The 17,227-nt window shown below is 40.8% G+C and overlaps 1 protein-coding gene and 1 pseudogene across 1 annotated transcript in view; both read left to right on the top strand.

The window, feature by feature from the left end:
- Positions 1-520: 520 nt before the first annotated feature.
- On the top strand, positions 521-1,317 carry LOC121487924 (annotated as a pseudogene).
- Positions 1,318-3,586: 2,269 nt separating this feature from the next.
- The window catches only part of CR2 (complement C3d receptor 2), a 33,296-nt gene continuing 19,655 nt past the window's right edge, over positions 3,587-17,227 (top strand). Inside the window, exons 1-9 of the mRNA XM_041758068.1 lie at positions 3,587-3,656; positions 10,404-10,583; positions 12,138-12,237; positions 12,653-12,738; positions 13,300-13,698; positions 14,643-14,819; positions 14,897-14,999; positions 15,648-15,733; positions 16,584-16,973. Coding sequence (XP_041614002.1) covers positions 3,587-3,656; positions 10,404-10,583; positions 12,138-12,237; positions 12,653-12,738; positions 13,300-13,698; positions 14,643-14,819; positions 14,897-14,999; positions 15,648-15,733; positions 16,584-16,973 — 1,591 coding nt within the window. The remainder of the gene's footprint in view (positions 3,657-10,403; positions 10,584-12,137; positions 12,238-12,652; positions 12,739-13,299; positions 13,699-14,642; positions 14,820-14,896; positions 15,000-15,647; positions 15,734-16,583; positions 16,974-17,227) is intronic.

The following is a 17,227-nucleotide window of genomic DNA, read 5'->3' as shown; positions in this document are numbered from 1 at the left end:
ATTCTGTAAAAATACTTGCTGTGCACTCTTCAAAAATGTCAAGATCATGAAAGACATAAAAAGGACCAAGTATCTTTTCCAGATAAATGAGGGGGGAAAAGGCATAACAATCAAATGTAATGTGTGATCCTTGAATGATCCTGGACCAGAAAAATGAAAGGAAGAGAGAGAGAGAGAGAGAGAGAGAGAGAGAGATTGCAGTAATAAAAATTATTGAAATGACTGGAGAAATTTGAGTGTAACCTGTCACTTAGATAATATTTTGGTGTTTGTTTCCTGTTCTTGTTCATTGTACTGTAGTTGTGCAAGAGAATGTCTTTGTTTTTAGGAAATACACCAAGTATTTAGAGGAGGAGTATTGTGACTATATCTTATCTCAGTTCCAAAGTAACAATTGGCAGCCCAGTTTTCCATCTCCTGGTTCCCCAGGAGCTCGACACTGCTCCCCCACCCAGCTGTAAAAATGCATTAATCAGAACTGCCTGGCATCTTCGGAGCAAGACTTTCAGTAGTACCCAGTATGCTTCATTTCGTCCAGAAGTTTTCTCAAGCATCTTCAAAGATGCTGAAGTACCCTTTCCCAGTCCAAGTAGGTCAGCAGAATAGAAACACTTTCTCTCAAGACATGTCCCCAGCAGAACTTTTCCCCTTTGTTTCCAAGGACTTGGTTTTTCTCATCATTTCCGGTGTACATGAGGACAACACAGTACTACCATATTCCCCACGCAGCTTTAAGAAGAAGCAGAAGCAAGAAGTACTTCCAGCCAAGCCCCCAATCACCATCACTTACCTGCTTGACAGCCCAAAGCCAGCATCATACATAACTCTGGCAGGACTAATCCCCTTTGTTGTTCCACCACCTGTCATGGTGATGACAAAGACCTACATCCCCTTATTAGCTTTCACTCAGATTGGAGTGAAATCTCACTTATGAGTGAGAATCTCACTTCACTCACTTATGGAGCCAGTCTCCTATCTCTCTTGGGAGGGATCAGATGGGGTTTTGCTCTGCCAGAAGGTAGTGTAGCCAAACCAGATTTCTTCAAGTTAGCTAATAGTACAGCTCCTGTTGTGTTCTCATGGTTTGCCTTCCTTATTTCTGAAAGACTCAGTGAAGCAATAGTCACAGTAATAATAGGTTTGGGGATAGCATTACACATTGAACATACTCTCTTCTCTTGCCACATTATCCCAATTGGTTCAAAGCCCTTAAGATAGTAGTCACGTTAGTGGCCTTGTTTTCATTTTTTAATCACTTTACTAATTAAAGATATTTATCCAGAGAAAGGACCCAAGAGACCTGGCCAAAGAGAATAAATATAAAACTACTCTGTAAATGACATTAGCATGTTGGCTATAAGCCTTGAATATTTTGTTTTGGAATCACCTTTTTCTCCTCCAGTTTAGCTTTTTCTCCCCATCAATGGTTATTTATCCTTAACAGATTTTTTTTTCATTTCTGGAAATCTTTATTGTCAAATATTTACTTGATAACAGTTTGGAAATCCCTAACAAGTCATTTTCACTTTACAGTTTTTGGTTTTTATGAAGTACATATTTTAATGTTTTACTTTTTTTTGAAGAATATAAAATAACAAAAATGAAAACCCCTTTTGTTGAGCCTTATTATGATCAGTGAAAAAAGACAGGCACACTCTCCTACAAAAGGAAAACTTTGTATCCATCAGTGTCCGAAAATAATAGGTGGTTCCAATGCGAGTTTTCATTGCAATTGGCCCTGGGGATTGCATTTCCAAGCTCATTTCATCTGGTATAATCTAGCTATATGAGCTGAAAGGATCTAAAGTCAGTAGGGAGCAGTGTCATGAGGGGAGACCATGTTCAAAGAAAAGCTGGACGTATTTTCCAGTTTCTATGGACACAATTTCATCTCCAAAGAACACCAGCTAGTCAAAAAAATTTTGAAGAATGAAATTACTAGTATATGGGGGATCCCTGGGTGGCTCAGGGGTTTAGTGCCTGCCTTCCACCCAGGGCGTGATCCTGGAGTCCTGGGATCGAGTCCCGCATCGGGCTCCCTGCATGGAACCTGCTTCTCCCTCTGCCTGTGTCTCTGCCTCTCTCTCTCTCTGTGTGTGTCTCTCATGAATGAATAAATAAAATCTTTTTTTAAAAATTAACAGTTGGGGATCCCTGGGTGGCACAGCGGTTTGGCGCCTGCCTTTGGCCCAGGGCGCGATCCTGGAGTCCCAGAATCGAGTCCCACACCAGGATCCCTGCATGGAGCCTGCTTTTCCCTCTGCCTGTGTCTCTGCCTCTCTTTCTCTCTCTCTCTATGTGTGTATCATGAATAAATAAATAAAACCTTTTTTTAAAAAGTAATAAAATCTTTAAAGCAAAGAGCAGAGGTGGTTGCTATTTATAAATTTCCTAAGTGAACTGTTTCTTTAAACTGAGGAGTTGAAATATTAATAGCTTTTGAAATGAATTCAGTGGATCCAAATGAGAATTTTAGGATGGAATAGAGTAGGGTAGGGTAGGGTAGGGTAGGGTAGGGTAGGATAGGAAAGGATAGGATAGGATAGGATAGGATAGGATAGGATAGGATAGGATAAGATAGAGAATAGAAGAGAGAACAGAAGAGAGAACGAACTAGGGGTGGTGGAAGGGGAGGAGGGCGGGGGGTGGGAGTGAATGGGTGATGGGCACTGAGGGGGGCACTTGACGGGATGAGCACTGGGTGTTATTTTGTATGTTAGCAAATTGAACACCAATAAAAAATAAATTTATATAAAAGAAATAAAATAAAAAATAAATAAAATCTTAAAAAATAAAAAAAAATAAAAGAAATAAAAAAAGAAGAGAGAATAAAAGAGAATGGAATGTTGCTTCGACGTGGATGGACCTGGAGGGTATTACGCTGAGTGAAATAAGTCAATCACAGAAGGACAAACATTATATGGTCTCATTCATTTGGGGAATATAAAAAATAGTGAAAGGGAACAAAGGGGAAAGGAAAAAAAAAACGAGTGGGAAATATCAGAAAGGGAGACAGAACATGAGAGACTCCTAACTCTGGGAAACGCACTAGGGGTGGTGGAAGGGGAGGTGGGCGGGGAGTGGGGGTGACTGGGTGACAGGCACTGAGGGGGGCACTTGATGGGCTGAGCACTGGGTGTTATTCTATATGTTGGCAAATTGAACACCAATAAAAAATACATTTATAAAATAAAAGGAGAATGGAGTGGAATAGAATAGAATAGAATAGAATAGAATAGAATAGAATAGAATAGAATAGAATAGAATAGAATAGAATAGAATAGAATAGAATAGGATAGAAGGATAGGAGAGGGCATTACACATCAGTAAGAGGAGTGAGGACTAGTCTGTGATTTCTGCAGAGGCAGGCCTGGATGCACTGCCTGGCGCGGTGGAAGGAGTCGGGAGCCGCAGCCCCAGGGCTGGAGCCTGAGCCCAGGACCGGGTCCCGGCCCCCCCGCCCCCCGCGCCCCGGCCCGCCCCCGGGCCGCCGCAGGTGTGCGCGCCCAGCCGGCACGTGGTGCCGGACTCTATTTAAGGCCCCTCCGGGTGCGGGGCGCAGCTGCCGCCTGCTGCAGCCACGGGCATGGGCTCCGCCGTCCTGCTCTGCGTTTCCTTGGCTCTCATCGCGCCGGGGGTCCTCGCGGAGCACCAAGGTAGGGACGCGTCTGGGGCGGGGCAGGGCCGGCCTCTGTGCCAAGCGGAGCGAATAAGCGAGAAGGTGGGGTCGGTGCCGCATGCTTTACAGCCCCCCGCTTGCTCTGGGGGACCCCCCCGGCCCCCCACCAGCACGATTTCCTGGTCCTGAACGTGCGCACTCGCTGCTCCGGGGGCCGGGGCCGCTCCATCTGCGCCCGGGGCGCCGGCAGGTGCTCCCCACCCTGCCCGAGGTCTGCAAGCGCTAGGGCTGCCCCGGGAACCCACACCCACCTGCGAGGTGTGCAGAGGCCTCCCGCTGCCTTCCCCGAATAAGAATCATGCCCGGTTCCCAGGCGCGGTTCTCAGGGTTTTTTGCACTTTGATGTGATGCTGGTAAAGAGATTCTAGATGATAAAACAGCCGGAGCTATTGAGGAAAGTTGGTCTGTGAATTAGAACTACGGTCCTGTTGTTGATCTTTAACCGCAAGGGCTCCAGAAGGTCTCCTTCAACGTTTATTAACAGCCCTGCCCCCATCCCCACCCCCCACCCACCCCCCAGCCCCAGATTGGCTTGATTTTAGAGAAGCAGAGTAGTTTGTTAAGGTTAGAGTCTCTTGGCCACAACATGGATCTAACTTTCTAATTGTCTCCAGGGTACAGTGAATTCCTAGTTGAGAAGTTTACGGTCAGCCTGGGTGGCTCTTGGCAAGTCTTCCAGGCCCCTGACCCTTGGTGTCTCCTCTGTGAGGTGGAGTCAGTGGAAAGCGGCACTACCACCTTATGAATATGAGATGAATTTAGGCAAATGAGCCTTAGGTGTTACTTGTGACTACTAAGTGTTAGTCATAAGACTACTGTTTAGATTCGTTTTTGCGGAGCCCACATTTAAGTATAATCACGTCGGCTTGTTAAGGGGCCACTGGGTACGTTGGTTCTATTACACTTTGCTTCCTCCCATCCAGATCTCTCCTGACCCGGAGCTGAACATTTTTCCCTGGACCAGCATCTTCATCTCCCTTTCCTCCCGATTTCACTCCTTTGGAACAAGTGCAGGCTCACAACTTTCTCCATCCTGTCTGCCTGGCACAGCTCCAGACCTGAATCAGCATCCCGTTTCCAAGTTTTAGAGCTGATGTTATCAATTGAAAATCAGGCTCTTGCCCAGCCCTGCCAGCGCCTCTCAGCACAGGCGTGCAACCCTCATCCTCTGGTCATTGAATTCCGGACACGTGGATGCCCGGGTCTGCTTGTCAGCTGTTCCAGCTAATGTGCTTCTGTCTTTTGCCGTAGCATTCTTACACCAATATTCTAAGCGTGAGCATTATGATTACCTGTGTCACAACCTCGCCTCTTAAAGGTCACTCTTGATACCAGCCTTTAACTTGCTAATGGTGAAAACCAAAAGTTTAAAATATGGTTTTTCATTACTCCACTCTTTTGCTTCCTACTGCCTGTGGGATTAAAAAAAAAAAAAATCAAATGTCTTCAGCTTTCCAAGCGTTTTGTAGTTGGATTCCATCTTAACATCCCAATTCCCCATTGCTTCCAATCATGAATGCACCATTCACCTTCTTGCCTGACTATCCGCCCCCCACCCCCCATGTCCTTTGCTCATACTTTGCCCATACACCTCTCCTGACTTTTGCTTCTGCTAGACCATCCCTGGACTCTTGGACAGTTCCTGACCTGGAACATGTTTAACAAATTCTTGAAGTACCTTTTACAAAATTTATTCATTTGTCCAGTTTTATTGAGAAATAATTGTCCTATATTGCTATATATCTAAGGTATACAGCACGATGGTGTCATTTACATATACTGTGAAATGATTAGGTATAGTTAACATGCATCATCTCATTTAGATGCAATCAAAAGAGAAAATTCTCTTGTGATGAGAATGCTTTGGATCTCTTCTCTTAACTTTCCTACGTATAATACAGGAGTATTCACCATAGGCACCAGGGTGAACATTATATCCTAGTACTAATTGGTCTTATAACTAGAAGTTTGTACCTTTTAACCACTTTCCTACAATTTGCCCTCCCACCAGCACACTTCTGGCAGTCACAGACTCCTCTCTTTCTTTATGGATTTGGTGTGGTTTTCTTTTTCTTTTTCTTTCTTTTTTTTTTTTTTTTTGGTTTTGTTTGCTTATTGTTTTAGATTCCACATATAAGTTAGATCACACAGTATGTGTCTTTCCATGTGTAAATTGTCCCATTCACCAGAGTGCCTTCAAGGTCCATCCATGTTGTCACCAATGGTAGGATTTTGTCATTTTTAATGGCTGAATCATATTCTATTACCACAACTTCTTTATCCATTCATGTACTGATGGACACTTAGGTAGTTTCCATGTCTTGCAAATAATGCTGCAGTGAACATGGGGGTACAGATCTCTTTGAGTTAGTGTTTCCATTTCCTTTCAATATCTTCCCAGAGATGGAACTGCTGGATTATTTGGTGGTTCTATTTTTAATTTTTTTGAGAAATTGAAGTGCATTTTTAAAAAATAAAATGCAGGTTCCTGGGTTCCGTCTCATTCTTCAGAGATTCACTGGTTTGGGATGTGGCCCAGGAAGCTGAGTTTAACAAGTACTCTGGAAGATTTTGAAGCAAGTGTCTTAGGGTACACTGCTATGAACAAAGTCCTATGGGAAGCAAATTCCCTACTTTAAGCATTTTACTACTTTTCTCCTTTTGTCTATTTCCATGAACTGATTCTAACTTCCTATACTCTTAAATTTCCCTCTTGCCTAGACTGCCAGCTTCATTTCATCCTACACTAAGGAAAAAAAAATCACTAAATAGGAATTCCTTATTTACCAGTCATCTACCTCCATCGGAGACGAGATCCTTTCTCTCCCCTACTTAAAACCTGCCAAGAGCTTCCCATCACATGAGAACAAAATCTGTGCTCTTTAACCTTGACTATACATCTCTGTCTCTCTCTGAAATTCTCTGTTCTCCCTCATGCCCTCTGCTCCAGCCACACTAGTCTTCTCTCTGTTCCTTGAACACAGTCATGTTTTTAAAACTTGGCACTAGGGGTTCCCTCTGTTGATGTGCCCTTCCTACGTATCCTCTCTTGCCCATCTCCTCGACATTCAGGTGTCACCTCCACTGGCCATTCTTCTCTGACTCTTATTGGAAGTAGTCTGTACCCCAGGTCACGCTCTATCACACACCCGTGTTCTATTTTCCACAGAGCACCTATCATCACATGAAACTTTTTTTTTTTTTTTACTTTGCTGTTTGTTCTCTCATTGGAATACAAGTTCCATGAAAGCAAGGTCTTTCTTTATCTGTCTTATTGCCTGATGAATCCCTCACACTAGCATATAATGAGGAGTTCCATGAGAAAGTTCTTTTTCATCCTGTAACAATAGAAAAAATGTCCTTTCTCCCAACAAGAGTCAACTCCTCCTTCTGAATTATGGTCCCATTCCATCCCCTCTTGCATGTGCAGGGACTTGACTTCTGCAGATATCTTGTCTTGTATCACCCATTTGTATCTCTCTGTTGGATCATCCCTACCAGCAGTTAAATATGCTCCAGAGCATCCTTTATTGGGGGTATTCAGGGGTCTTCTCATGACCCAGTGGAAGTCCATTTTCCTGTCTCCTTTCTCATGAGATGTTTTGCTGAAAGGATGAACATATTTAATATGCTCAATATGCTCATCTCCTTATCTCTTTAACCTGCGCCAAACAGGCTTCTTTCCCCCACATTCTCCTGAAGCTTCTCTGCAAGGTTACTACTGACCTCCATGTTGGCAAATCCAATGGTCATTTTTCTATACTTCTCAGTCTTCAGCAAAAACTAACTACTACTTCTCTCTTGAAACTGTTTTCATTCCATCTTCCAAAACAGGGCATTCTCATCTATTTTTTCTATACCTCTTTGGTTACTCTTCATGTCTTTTGCCTTATCTGTAAATATTATAGGGTCTTGGGGCTCAGCCCTGGGCCGCCTCTGGTTTTCTCCATACCTTCTTCCTAAGAGATCTCATCCAATCTCATGGTTTTGAGTACTGTTTATATGTTGGTTACTCCTTTATTATTTTAGTTTTGAAATCTCTCCTGAGTGGAAGGTTTGTACATCCAGCCGCCTTCCTGCATCTCCATGTGGGTGCCCAATGAGTGTGTTAAATATACTGAATCTAACATGGAACCAATTCTGCACATACCCCACAACACACACACAAACACACACCCTGGTGCTTTCCCATCTTAGAACACAGTATTACCAACAACCTAGTAGCTCAGGTCACTACAAGTAGCCCAGAAGATGTTACTGAATCCTGCCATTTCCTTAACCCCGAATCTAATTCAACAAAAAGTTTTTGTTCTAAATTCTACTTCTAAGATATATTCCAAACTCATCCATTTCTCAGTCTTCCTTTGGTCCAAGCCTCATTTTTTTTTTCTCTGAACTACTATAGTAGCCTCCAGATTTGCACTTCCTGCTTCTAAAAATAAAAATCCAGTCCATTCTTCACTCACTTGTCAGACTATTCTTTTTAAAAGGTAAATCAGGCCATGTGACTCTCCTGCTTGAACACTCTGGTGACTTCCACTTAGACTTCTTACTGTGGCCTAAGAAGTCTAATATGATCCCTCCTGCTAGCTTTCTAACTGGATCTTCTATCCCCCTATTGTGATCACTACATTCCAGCCACACTTGCCTTCTGTCTGTCCCTAAAGCAGAGCAAATCCATCCCTGCCATTAGGCTTCCATCTCAAAGGCTTTTACTCAGCATTTTACCTGGTTGGCTCTTCTGCAGTCACAACTCAAATGGCTCCTCTTCATAGGCCTTCCTCAACCATCACAACTGAAGTCATATGCCCTCCTCTCCCCTCCTCCTCCTCCTGGTGCATTACATTTTGACACATCACTGTTTATTTCCTTTACATACCATTTATTTATTGGTATTTACCTGTCTCCCTCTATTGGAATATTAATTCCAGGAGGGTGAGAACCTAGTTTCTAATGTTCACAGTGTATCTCCTGTGTTGGGGACGGTACCTTGGTTAGTATGCATAACTGTCATTCAAAAATGATCAAATAGCCAGGAAGTCAGAGTTAAGGTATTTGATTATAATAATTCTCATTCTCAATAATAGTTTTTCTTCCTATCTGCTCTCTGACCTAACTTTCAGTTTTATTTTTATTATCTTATATATTCTTCATTCATTTCAAACGGATTTCTAAGCCATTCCAGGTAAAGCCCCTTGGACCCAAATAGAGTTAAATGTATCCTTGTTCTCCAGAGACTGCTTTGCCTCCTTAGTTTTTAAGGTTGTTTAAAGAATGCATATGTCAGTGTCTTGCCACTTTCTTCTATTTTAGATCTAGTCATGATCTACTCTGATTTTTCCTTTTGATTGTGGGGTGATGTGAAGAGAGCCATGACCCATAGAAAAGTTTTATTACTTAATGGCTCATGGACTAACCTCCTTTTTTCTGATATGGAAGAGAACACACAATTGGTGGAAATTCTTGTGACCTGGAGTTTTGCCAATTCATTCCAAATAAGAATTATTGTCCCCAAAAGAAAGAGTCTCAAGTCTTATCAGGGATGAGATTTTCCCATTATTTCTCATCCAGAAAATATGATTCTTATCTCTTTCTCTTCAGATGATAACCTTATAAAGTACCCTTCTGCTCTTGCTGCTTTTAGATCTTGATTCCAATATAGCCCACACCATTGCTACTGATTATTACAAGTTTAAATTGGTCTTCCTGCTTGTGAATTATTGGTATTGTCCTTATTTATATTATATAATTACATATTAAATCACTTGATTGGGATGAATTGGTACAAGTAATAATGCTCAGATTGTGAAGTTGGTCTTCTTTGAGGTCAAACCTTTACCTTCCCTATAGTCTTGCTGTTTTGCACAGGTATACACTTGGAGACATTTGTGGGGGTCAATGAAGAAAACCAAAGGAGTTGAGGAGAGAAATAGAAGAAGACCTACCATGATATCTGGGTCCTAACAGTAATGGCTATTCTTAGATCCTGTCTATGACTTCTCCAACAGAAGTGTCAGGCTACAAGAAGGTTGAGTCTGGCTGTAACCTTGGGAGTTTTGTGTTTGACATTGTTCATTTAGTTCATGTTTATTTTTTGACTTTCACCTGTACCTGTCTCAAACTTCTTTGAAAAAGAAAGAGGTTTGTAAATTTGACATTAAAATATACTGCCATTCTGGAGTTGAAACTTGAGCTCTCTTTCAATACCCAGATAAATGACTTTTCCAGGTATATCCTCAAGTATATGAATGTTACAGTTTCTTAACCATCTCCTAGGATAATATTTGTTTCATTAATAGTAATAATAATATTATTATTTAAAATCACGGGGAATTGTTTCAAAATGTCTAGTTCCTTTTGTCTAGTACTTTAGTTCCCTATGCTATCCCAGAAGAGGTTACTTATGGTATCTTAGAGGGTTTTTTTTTAATGAGTAAGAAGATGGAACAACTCCAGGGTCTTTATGGAATTTTATTTTTTGTATTTTTATTTTTATTTTTTTTGGAATTTTATAAAAAATTATTTTCTCCAGTTCTTCCTCCAAGTCTATCCTAAAAAGCCTTTGAACTTCTGATCTTATATCTCTGTACATGCACCCATACTGCAAGACCTGTTCTTTAATTTCTAAAGATCAAAGTTCTTGGGATAATTGGTGACAGAACAGAAGCAGAGTAAAAGTTTTAGGCTCTCCTAGTTTTGATATTCCTGTGGTCTTTGTCTCTAGGTCAGTGTAAGTTCCTGCCAAGGTATCCTTTTGCTAAGCCTAAACTTCAGAGTGATCTGTCTGAGTTTGCAATTGGGACATCTTGGGAATATGAATGCCTTCCTGGGTATATCAAGGGGTCATTCTTTGTCACCTGCCTACAGTCTTCCAAGTGGTCAGATGTTCAGCAACCCTGTCAACGTGAGTAATCTGTAATAGGGGCATCTTTGGATCTAGCATTGTCTCTCTATGAACAAACCTATTATTTTCAAGATAAAAGACCAGCAAATTAGTAAATAATCTCAAAGGAAGGGGGCTCCTGGGTTCCTTGTGTTTCTTTTATTCCTTTTTGTTGTTGTTGTTTGTTTCTTTTATTCCTAAAACCATTGGGTATTGGAGTTAAGTCATCACAGCTGGCCAGCCCTGTTTATCTTGTAAGCTCAACAACTTTGTTCTCTGGTCTCTATACTGTGTTAGAGTGAGATTAAAAATTAGTATATAAAGAACACTCATGCCCTTTCATTCTTAGCCCATTCAATTCAAGAAATATTTTCCAGTAACCACTAGGTATGAAGCATTAGGCTAGATGATAGGGCTGAGGATACACATAAGAATTTGCTAGTCTAGGCCATTGAGGAACTCCTATACTAGCTGTAAAGACTGGCTTTTAAATAAATGCTGTACTCTGATGTAATTTCTTTATTTAAAAATTTTATGGGGCCATAGAGAAGTAAATAATGAATGCTGTTGGAGAACTAGGGAAATCTAGGCATTACAGGCAGAAGAGACAACATATTCAAAAGCCTAGAGGTACAGGATCCCTGGGTAGTGCAGCGGTTTGGCACCTGCCTTTGGCCCAGGGCGTGATCCTGGAGACCCGGGATCGAATCCCAGGTCGGGCTCCTGGTGCATGGAGCCTGCTTCTCCCTCTGCCTGTGTCTCTGCCTCTCTCTCTTTCTCTCTGTGTGACTATCATAAATAAATAAAAATTTTAAAAAAAGCCTAGAGGTACAAAAGAACAGGAGGTCTTTGGAAAAAAGAATAATTCAGTGTGGCAGGAGTATACAGTTCATGATGGGGCATAGTAGTTAATTAAGTGGACTGAAGCTTAGTTGTGATGGGCCATGCATTTTTTCCCCAATAAATAATGGTAAGTCATTGTAAGTTTTTAAATGCGTGGAGGGGCATGGCCACACTTGCGCTTCTTAAAGAAAATGTATGCAGTGGTATAGAAGATGTACTAGACCAAATGGGGACCACAGTTAGGTAAATTTTGTTATTCAATGACCCAATCAGAGATTATAACAATGACTAAGTAGCTGGTTTGGAGAGAGATTTCTGGAATCTAGTCCCTAAAATTTGGTTACCATTTGAATGAAGAGTTGTAGATTTGGAGTATGAGTTACAGAAGGGAAATAATGACTATGAGGGTTTTTTTCTTTAAGCCACAGTCTTGGTAAATGATGCCATCAACTGACAGAATATAAAAAGGGGAAATAGAGATTATCAATTACGGTTGACCACAAATAATGTTTGCATCCATGCTCAGAAATATACAGTGTATGCTTTCACCAAATCATGTCCTGAAATTGATCCTTTGGAAGATAGAAGTCTTATAAATGTCAAAAAATGTCCTTGAGTAAGTATAAGTCGGCTAGTTGGCAACTCCAGTCAGGTTGGTATTTAATATAAAACACAGAGAACCCCCCCCAAATCCCAGTCCCAAATTCTGTTTTGTTTTGTTCTCCATTATAGGTAAATCATGTAGGAGTCCTGGAGAACTTCTCCATGGCTCTGTTCTCATAACCACGGGTGTCGTGTTTGGGTCAACAATCACATATTCTTGTGATAAAGGGTGAGTTGGCAGGAGACCTCTCTGGAATACACAGGTATTAGAACAGGGGTTTCCATAAGAAACTATCAGTTCTCTAAAAGAGATCCGGGTAATTGCCACCCACCCTTAAAAATAGATGAACAAGAAGAAAATTGCCACCCTCATCTGCTCTAGAGACAACTCTTCAAGATTACCCACTAGAAGAGAAATTTAGGCTACTTTTCTTCTGATTTTAAATCTCCAACATTACTGAACAGGAGCCAAATTTTATTTGGCTTTGGATTGTTGAATTTTTTTTGCATGAGTCCTTAGTTGATCATCGTTACTTGTCATGCATGATATTCTATCCCTTGCCCTTCTTTCAGTAGAAAAGGAACTAAGCTTTCCTAAAATGTCCACCTAGCTGGGAGATGATCACTCATCTCTTTGCCTTTAGATATCGACTTATTGGTGATTCATCTGCTACATGCATTATCTCTGACAATACTGTAACCTGGGATAGAGACATGCCTTTTTGTGAATGTGAGTAAAATGATCCCTTTAATGCCTATGTAATTCCTTTTGTCCCCTGCTACAGAGAAAATGAGCATCTACACATCAAAATAAGTACCCAGGAGAGTTACACTTGGTTTTGATAGTTCTGGGCACAGAGCTGTAGTTTCTCTTCTACTGTATCTCCCAATCCCACCACACTTTCCTTTGATTACTGTTCTTTGATGATAAGTTATTTCATAGTGAATAAGTGCTTAAAATATACTATGAGATTACACTCTGCCATCTTTATTCTGTGCAAAACGTTGGCCATCCTAGGTGTTTCCCATAATAGTTTATCTATACTTTGGGGTGGGGAGTGGGAGGAATAGTGAGCAGATCATAGTTTTACTCTTTGTCAGGCCAGTTCCATGAATCTTCTGACCTTGACACTTCCTATTTAGAATCCTCTTTGAGATGAGGATACAGAATTTCAACAATCTGGGTTAATTGTTGGCTGAGTTGAAGTTTGGTTTGCAAGAGTGAAGACAAAATTCCCAGAAGGTATAACTTTTAAATGCCTTCTTTCTTTTCCCACCTACCCCCCAAAAGCTATTCCTTGTGAGCCACCCCCAGCCATCTCCAACGGGGACTTTTACAGCAGCAGTAGAGAGGACTTTTTCTATGGAATGGTGGTGACTTATAAGTGCCATACTGGACAGAATGGAAAAAAGCTGTTTGACCTCGTGGGTGAGAAGTCAATATATTGCACCAGCAAAGACAATAGAGTTGGCATCTGGAGTGGCCCTCCCCCTCAGTGTATTCCTCTAGTCAAGTGCCCAATTCCAGAAGTTGAAAACGGAATTATAGAATCTGGATTTGGACGTTCATTTTCTTTAAATGATACTGTGATATTTAGGTGTAAGCCTGGCTTTACCATGAAAGGCAGCAACATAGTATGGTGCCAGCCAAACAGCAAATGGGATCCTCCACTGCCAAGTTGCTTTAAGGGTGAGTTGGGTTGAAACTTGGGGGATCTAGAAACAAAACCATCAGAGAAATAGATACATGGTACTTATAGAGGAGGAGGGGAAAGATAGTATAGCTAGTTGGGGATCTTGGTTGAAGAATTTGTAAGTAAACTTTGGAAGTAATATGCAAATGTTGAAGAAGTAGGAAATTTACTATATTCTGGGACAGTGCAAGATCTGCATTAAAGTAGGGCAGATTAGGAGACACTTAAAAAAAAAAAAAGAAGAAAAACAGCCACTGATGAGATTTTTTTTTCCCAAAACATATATATGATTCAATTTTACTTAAACAATAATAAAATAAGCTCTCAATCCTATTGGCCATGCCAATGGAGGAAATTGACTGATGTCAGAATTGGATTAAAAATACCGTTGAAGTTTTATGTTCTCATTGTGAGGAATGTGGCCCTTATGGAATAAGGCTAGAATTAAGACTGAGTCCTTTTCCCCATTCCACCTTTCCCCCTACTCTTCCTAAGAAACATCTGACTTACTAAAAACCTGGCAACATGGGGAGCCCCTTCCACAAGGCTTTAGAAATGTTATCAACCTGGTTTGGGGACAGCAGGAAGAAAGAGGTAGATTCTGATGGTAAAAAATCTATTATAATAGTTGTTCCCTCGGCTACAATATTAGTGAGAGAATATTCACTAATATAATTTTTTTAGTTAAATGGAATATGATGAGTGGGTGTTATGTGTCCCAGCATAGATCGTGATAGGGAAAGCAGAGTTTCATGGTTCATCATATCTAAAAAAAAGTAATGCACATTAGTCCCACGCCACCTCCACCCGAGCCAAAGGAGTCTCTGCCTTATGCTTAGGAGTGTTGCCAAAACCACCTTCATTCCACCTCTGCTTAGGTTGTAGAGGAGAAAGTTCTTATTTCAGAAATAAAAGTCCTCTGGTCCTGTTCTTTTCTCAGGGTGTCTACTACCTCCACATGTCAACCATGGTAGTTATAACAACTTGGATAAGGAATTCTTTACAATTGGACAGGAAGTGTCCTACAGCTGTGACCCTGGCTATACCCTCCTTGGGACTAACACTATGCAGTGTACATCCTTGGGAACCTGGAGCCACACAGCCCCCAAATGTGAAGGTGCCTAAAGCTTTATTTCATCTTAAGGAAACCATTTCCTGACTCTTCATGTGCCAGCCTTGTCTCTTTTTTCCTAGCAAAATCATGCGATGCCATTCCAAACCAGCTTCTCAATGGCCATGTGGTGGCTCCTCCTAATTTCCAGCTTGGGGCAGAGGTTTCATTTGTTTGTGATAAGGGGTGAGTGTGAGGTGAGAGGGCTTGAATTGAGACCCATGATCCATAGCTAAGCATTGCAAAAAATGATCTCGCAATATAGCTAAAGTTTTTTTCTCTTTCTGATTTTTTTCTCTTATTTTCTTTACCTTGTATGACTAATAATCCTAATAGGAAGCAAATCCTATTGATTTTTCTTCAATTCTGTATATCGTGCATGCTCAGAGGGAGCTAGGAATTGTCCTTTCATCATGTGAAAAGGCAAAATTTGGGGGCAGAAATTAAGGCTCCTATCATGGAGAGTAATGGGGGTTCAGTAAGAGAGGTTCTTTGGGATGATCTTAGGTAACAAGGTATTAAAGATTTTCTTCATTAGGAACTGCAACTTTTTCCTTCTAAATGGTCAAAAGAATCTTGACATTTGGATGCCAAAGAGGAAAGGGAGATTTCAAAAAGAGACTATGACCATTAGGATTTTTTCCTGTGTTTTTACCTGGTCTGAAGTCATTATATAGCTGAGCTGATTCAACCTTGGACTTTTTCCTTAAGCCAGAAATTATTTAAAAAAAAAATAGAAGCCATTAATACTGCAGACTTGAGAGAGGTGATTAATTCCATGCAGCTGAGAATCGACTTGTTCTGGTGATGATTTGCTACCCCTTATTGTTTAAGGTACCGATTAAATGGCCAATCTTCTAGTCAGTGTGTCTCAGAAGGAATGAGCGTACTCTGGAATAATAAGTTTCCTGTCTGTGAACGTGAGTAGAAAACAAAAATAATCAATTATGGATCTTGTCCCTTGATTTTTGGTGAATTCTCATACATTTATCAATTATAACTTCTTATTCATATGTGTGCTTTGAATATACGTATGCCAGTCTCCTGTATGTGGTCTAGTTTGCAGAGCAAAACTAAGTTTGTTTAATCAACTATATATTGTATCAGGTACTCTATCTATCTATCTATCTATCTATCTTTCATCATCATCATCATCATCATCATCATCATCATCATCTATCTAAAGATGAATGTTCTCACCACTTGCAGCCCCAGTTGTGGGTTTGAAACAGGCATTGAAAAATTGGTATGTTCCAGGTATTGTACTTGTCATTTCAGGTACTTTAATCTCACTGGATTCTTCTTGTAACCTTATGAAGTGGCTTTGGATTATATTATCAACTAAGAAATTGAGGTTTAGAGAGGGCTTGCCTAGTCATACAGCCGTTGAGATTTGAAATCAGGTCTGTTGAGCCCAAATTTCACTAGTGCATTGGTTAACATATTATTAAGATAATTTTTATGTGCTGTTTGCCTTTTATTCACTATGAAATTGAGGAGACTCCAAACTATGCAATAAATTGGTTCATTGTCACCGTTTGGTTAGGATGGTGTTTATAAACCAGATGATTTGTTTGCTGCAAATGGAGAGAAATGTAAGAACTTAGGAGGTCGGGGATAAGCATGGACTATGAGTAAGAAATAAATTATACAAATTTCTAAGTCTGTTTCTGAAACAGTGACATGACCTATATTTGGACCTTTCATCTAAATGTAAATCTTGTCATTTTCAGGATTAGTATGACCACATATTCCGTTGTCTGCTTTCAGAGATTCGTTGTGAGCCTCCTCCTCCTATCAAAAATGGTTGGAGCGGTCATTCTTCTGATCCCGTACCTCTTAACACTGCGGTAAAGTACAGGTGTTTTAAAGCCTTCCGTCTCATTGGAGAAAGACTCCTTTTTTGTATAAGTAAAGACCAAGTGAGAGGAATCTGGGATAGACCTCCTCCTACATGTGAATATTATAATAGATATTCTGTTTGCCCTGAGCCCACAGTACCAGGAGGATACAGAGACAAAAGATCTAGACCACCATACAGACATGGTGATTCAGTGACTTTTACCTGTAATACCAACTTCACCATGAAAGGAAACAAATCTGTTTGGTGCCAAGCAAATAAAACCTGGGGGCCAACACCACTACCGACCTGTGAGAGTGGTAAGTAAAAACAGACACAAAGCTAAGTGGAGAGGCTGGGACCTTCCATCTCTGTGCGGACCAAGTTTTTATTCTGAAGGAAGAACAGTGTGGATGTGGAAGAGTGGGAGGGGCAGAAAGGGTGAAAATTATGGTTTCTTGATTTTTTTTTCATAGTCCTGGAGGGATATAAGTGTTCATCAGCAAACATCAATAGAGCAAAAACTATTTGGAAAATGTAACTGAACATACCTACCTAATAACTGAATTGAATA

The sequence above is a fragment of the Vulpes lagopus genome, chromosome 1 (genome assembly GCF_018345385.1).
Source record: "Vulpes lagopus strain Blue_001 chromosome 1, ASM1834538v1, whole genome shotgun sequence".
NCBI classification, from domain to species: Eukaryota; Metazoa; Chordata; class Mammalia; order Carnivora; family Canidae; genus Vulpes; species Vulpes lagopus.
Note: the sequence above shows the minus strand (reverse complement) of the source record. Positions and strands in the feature narration are given on the sequence as shown.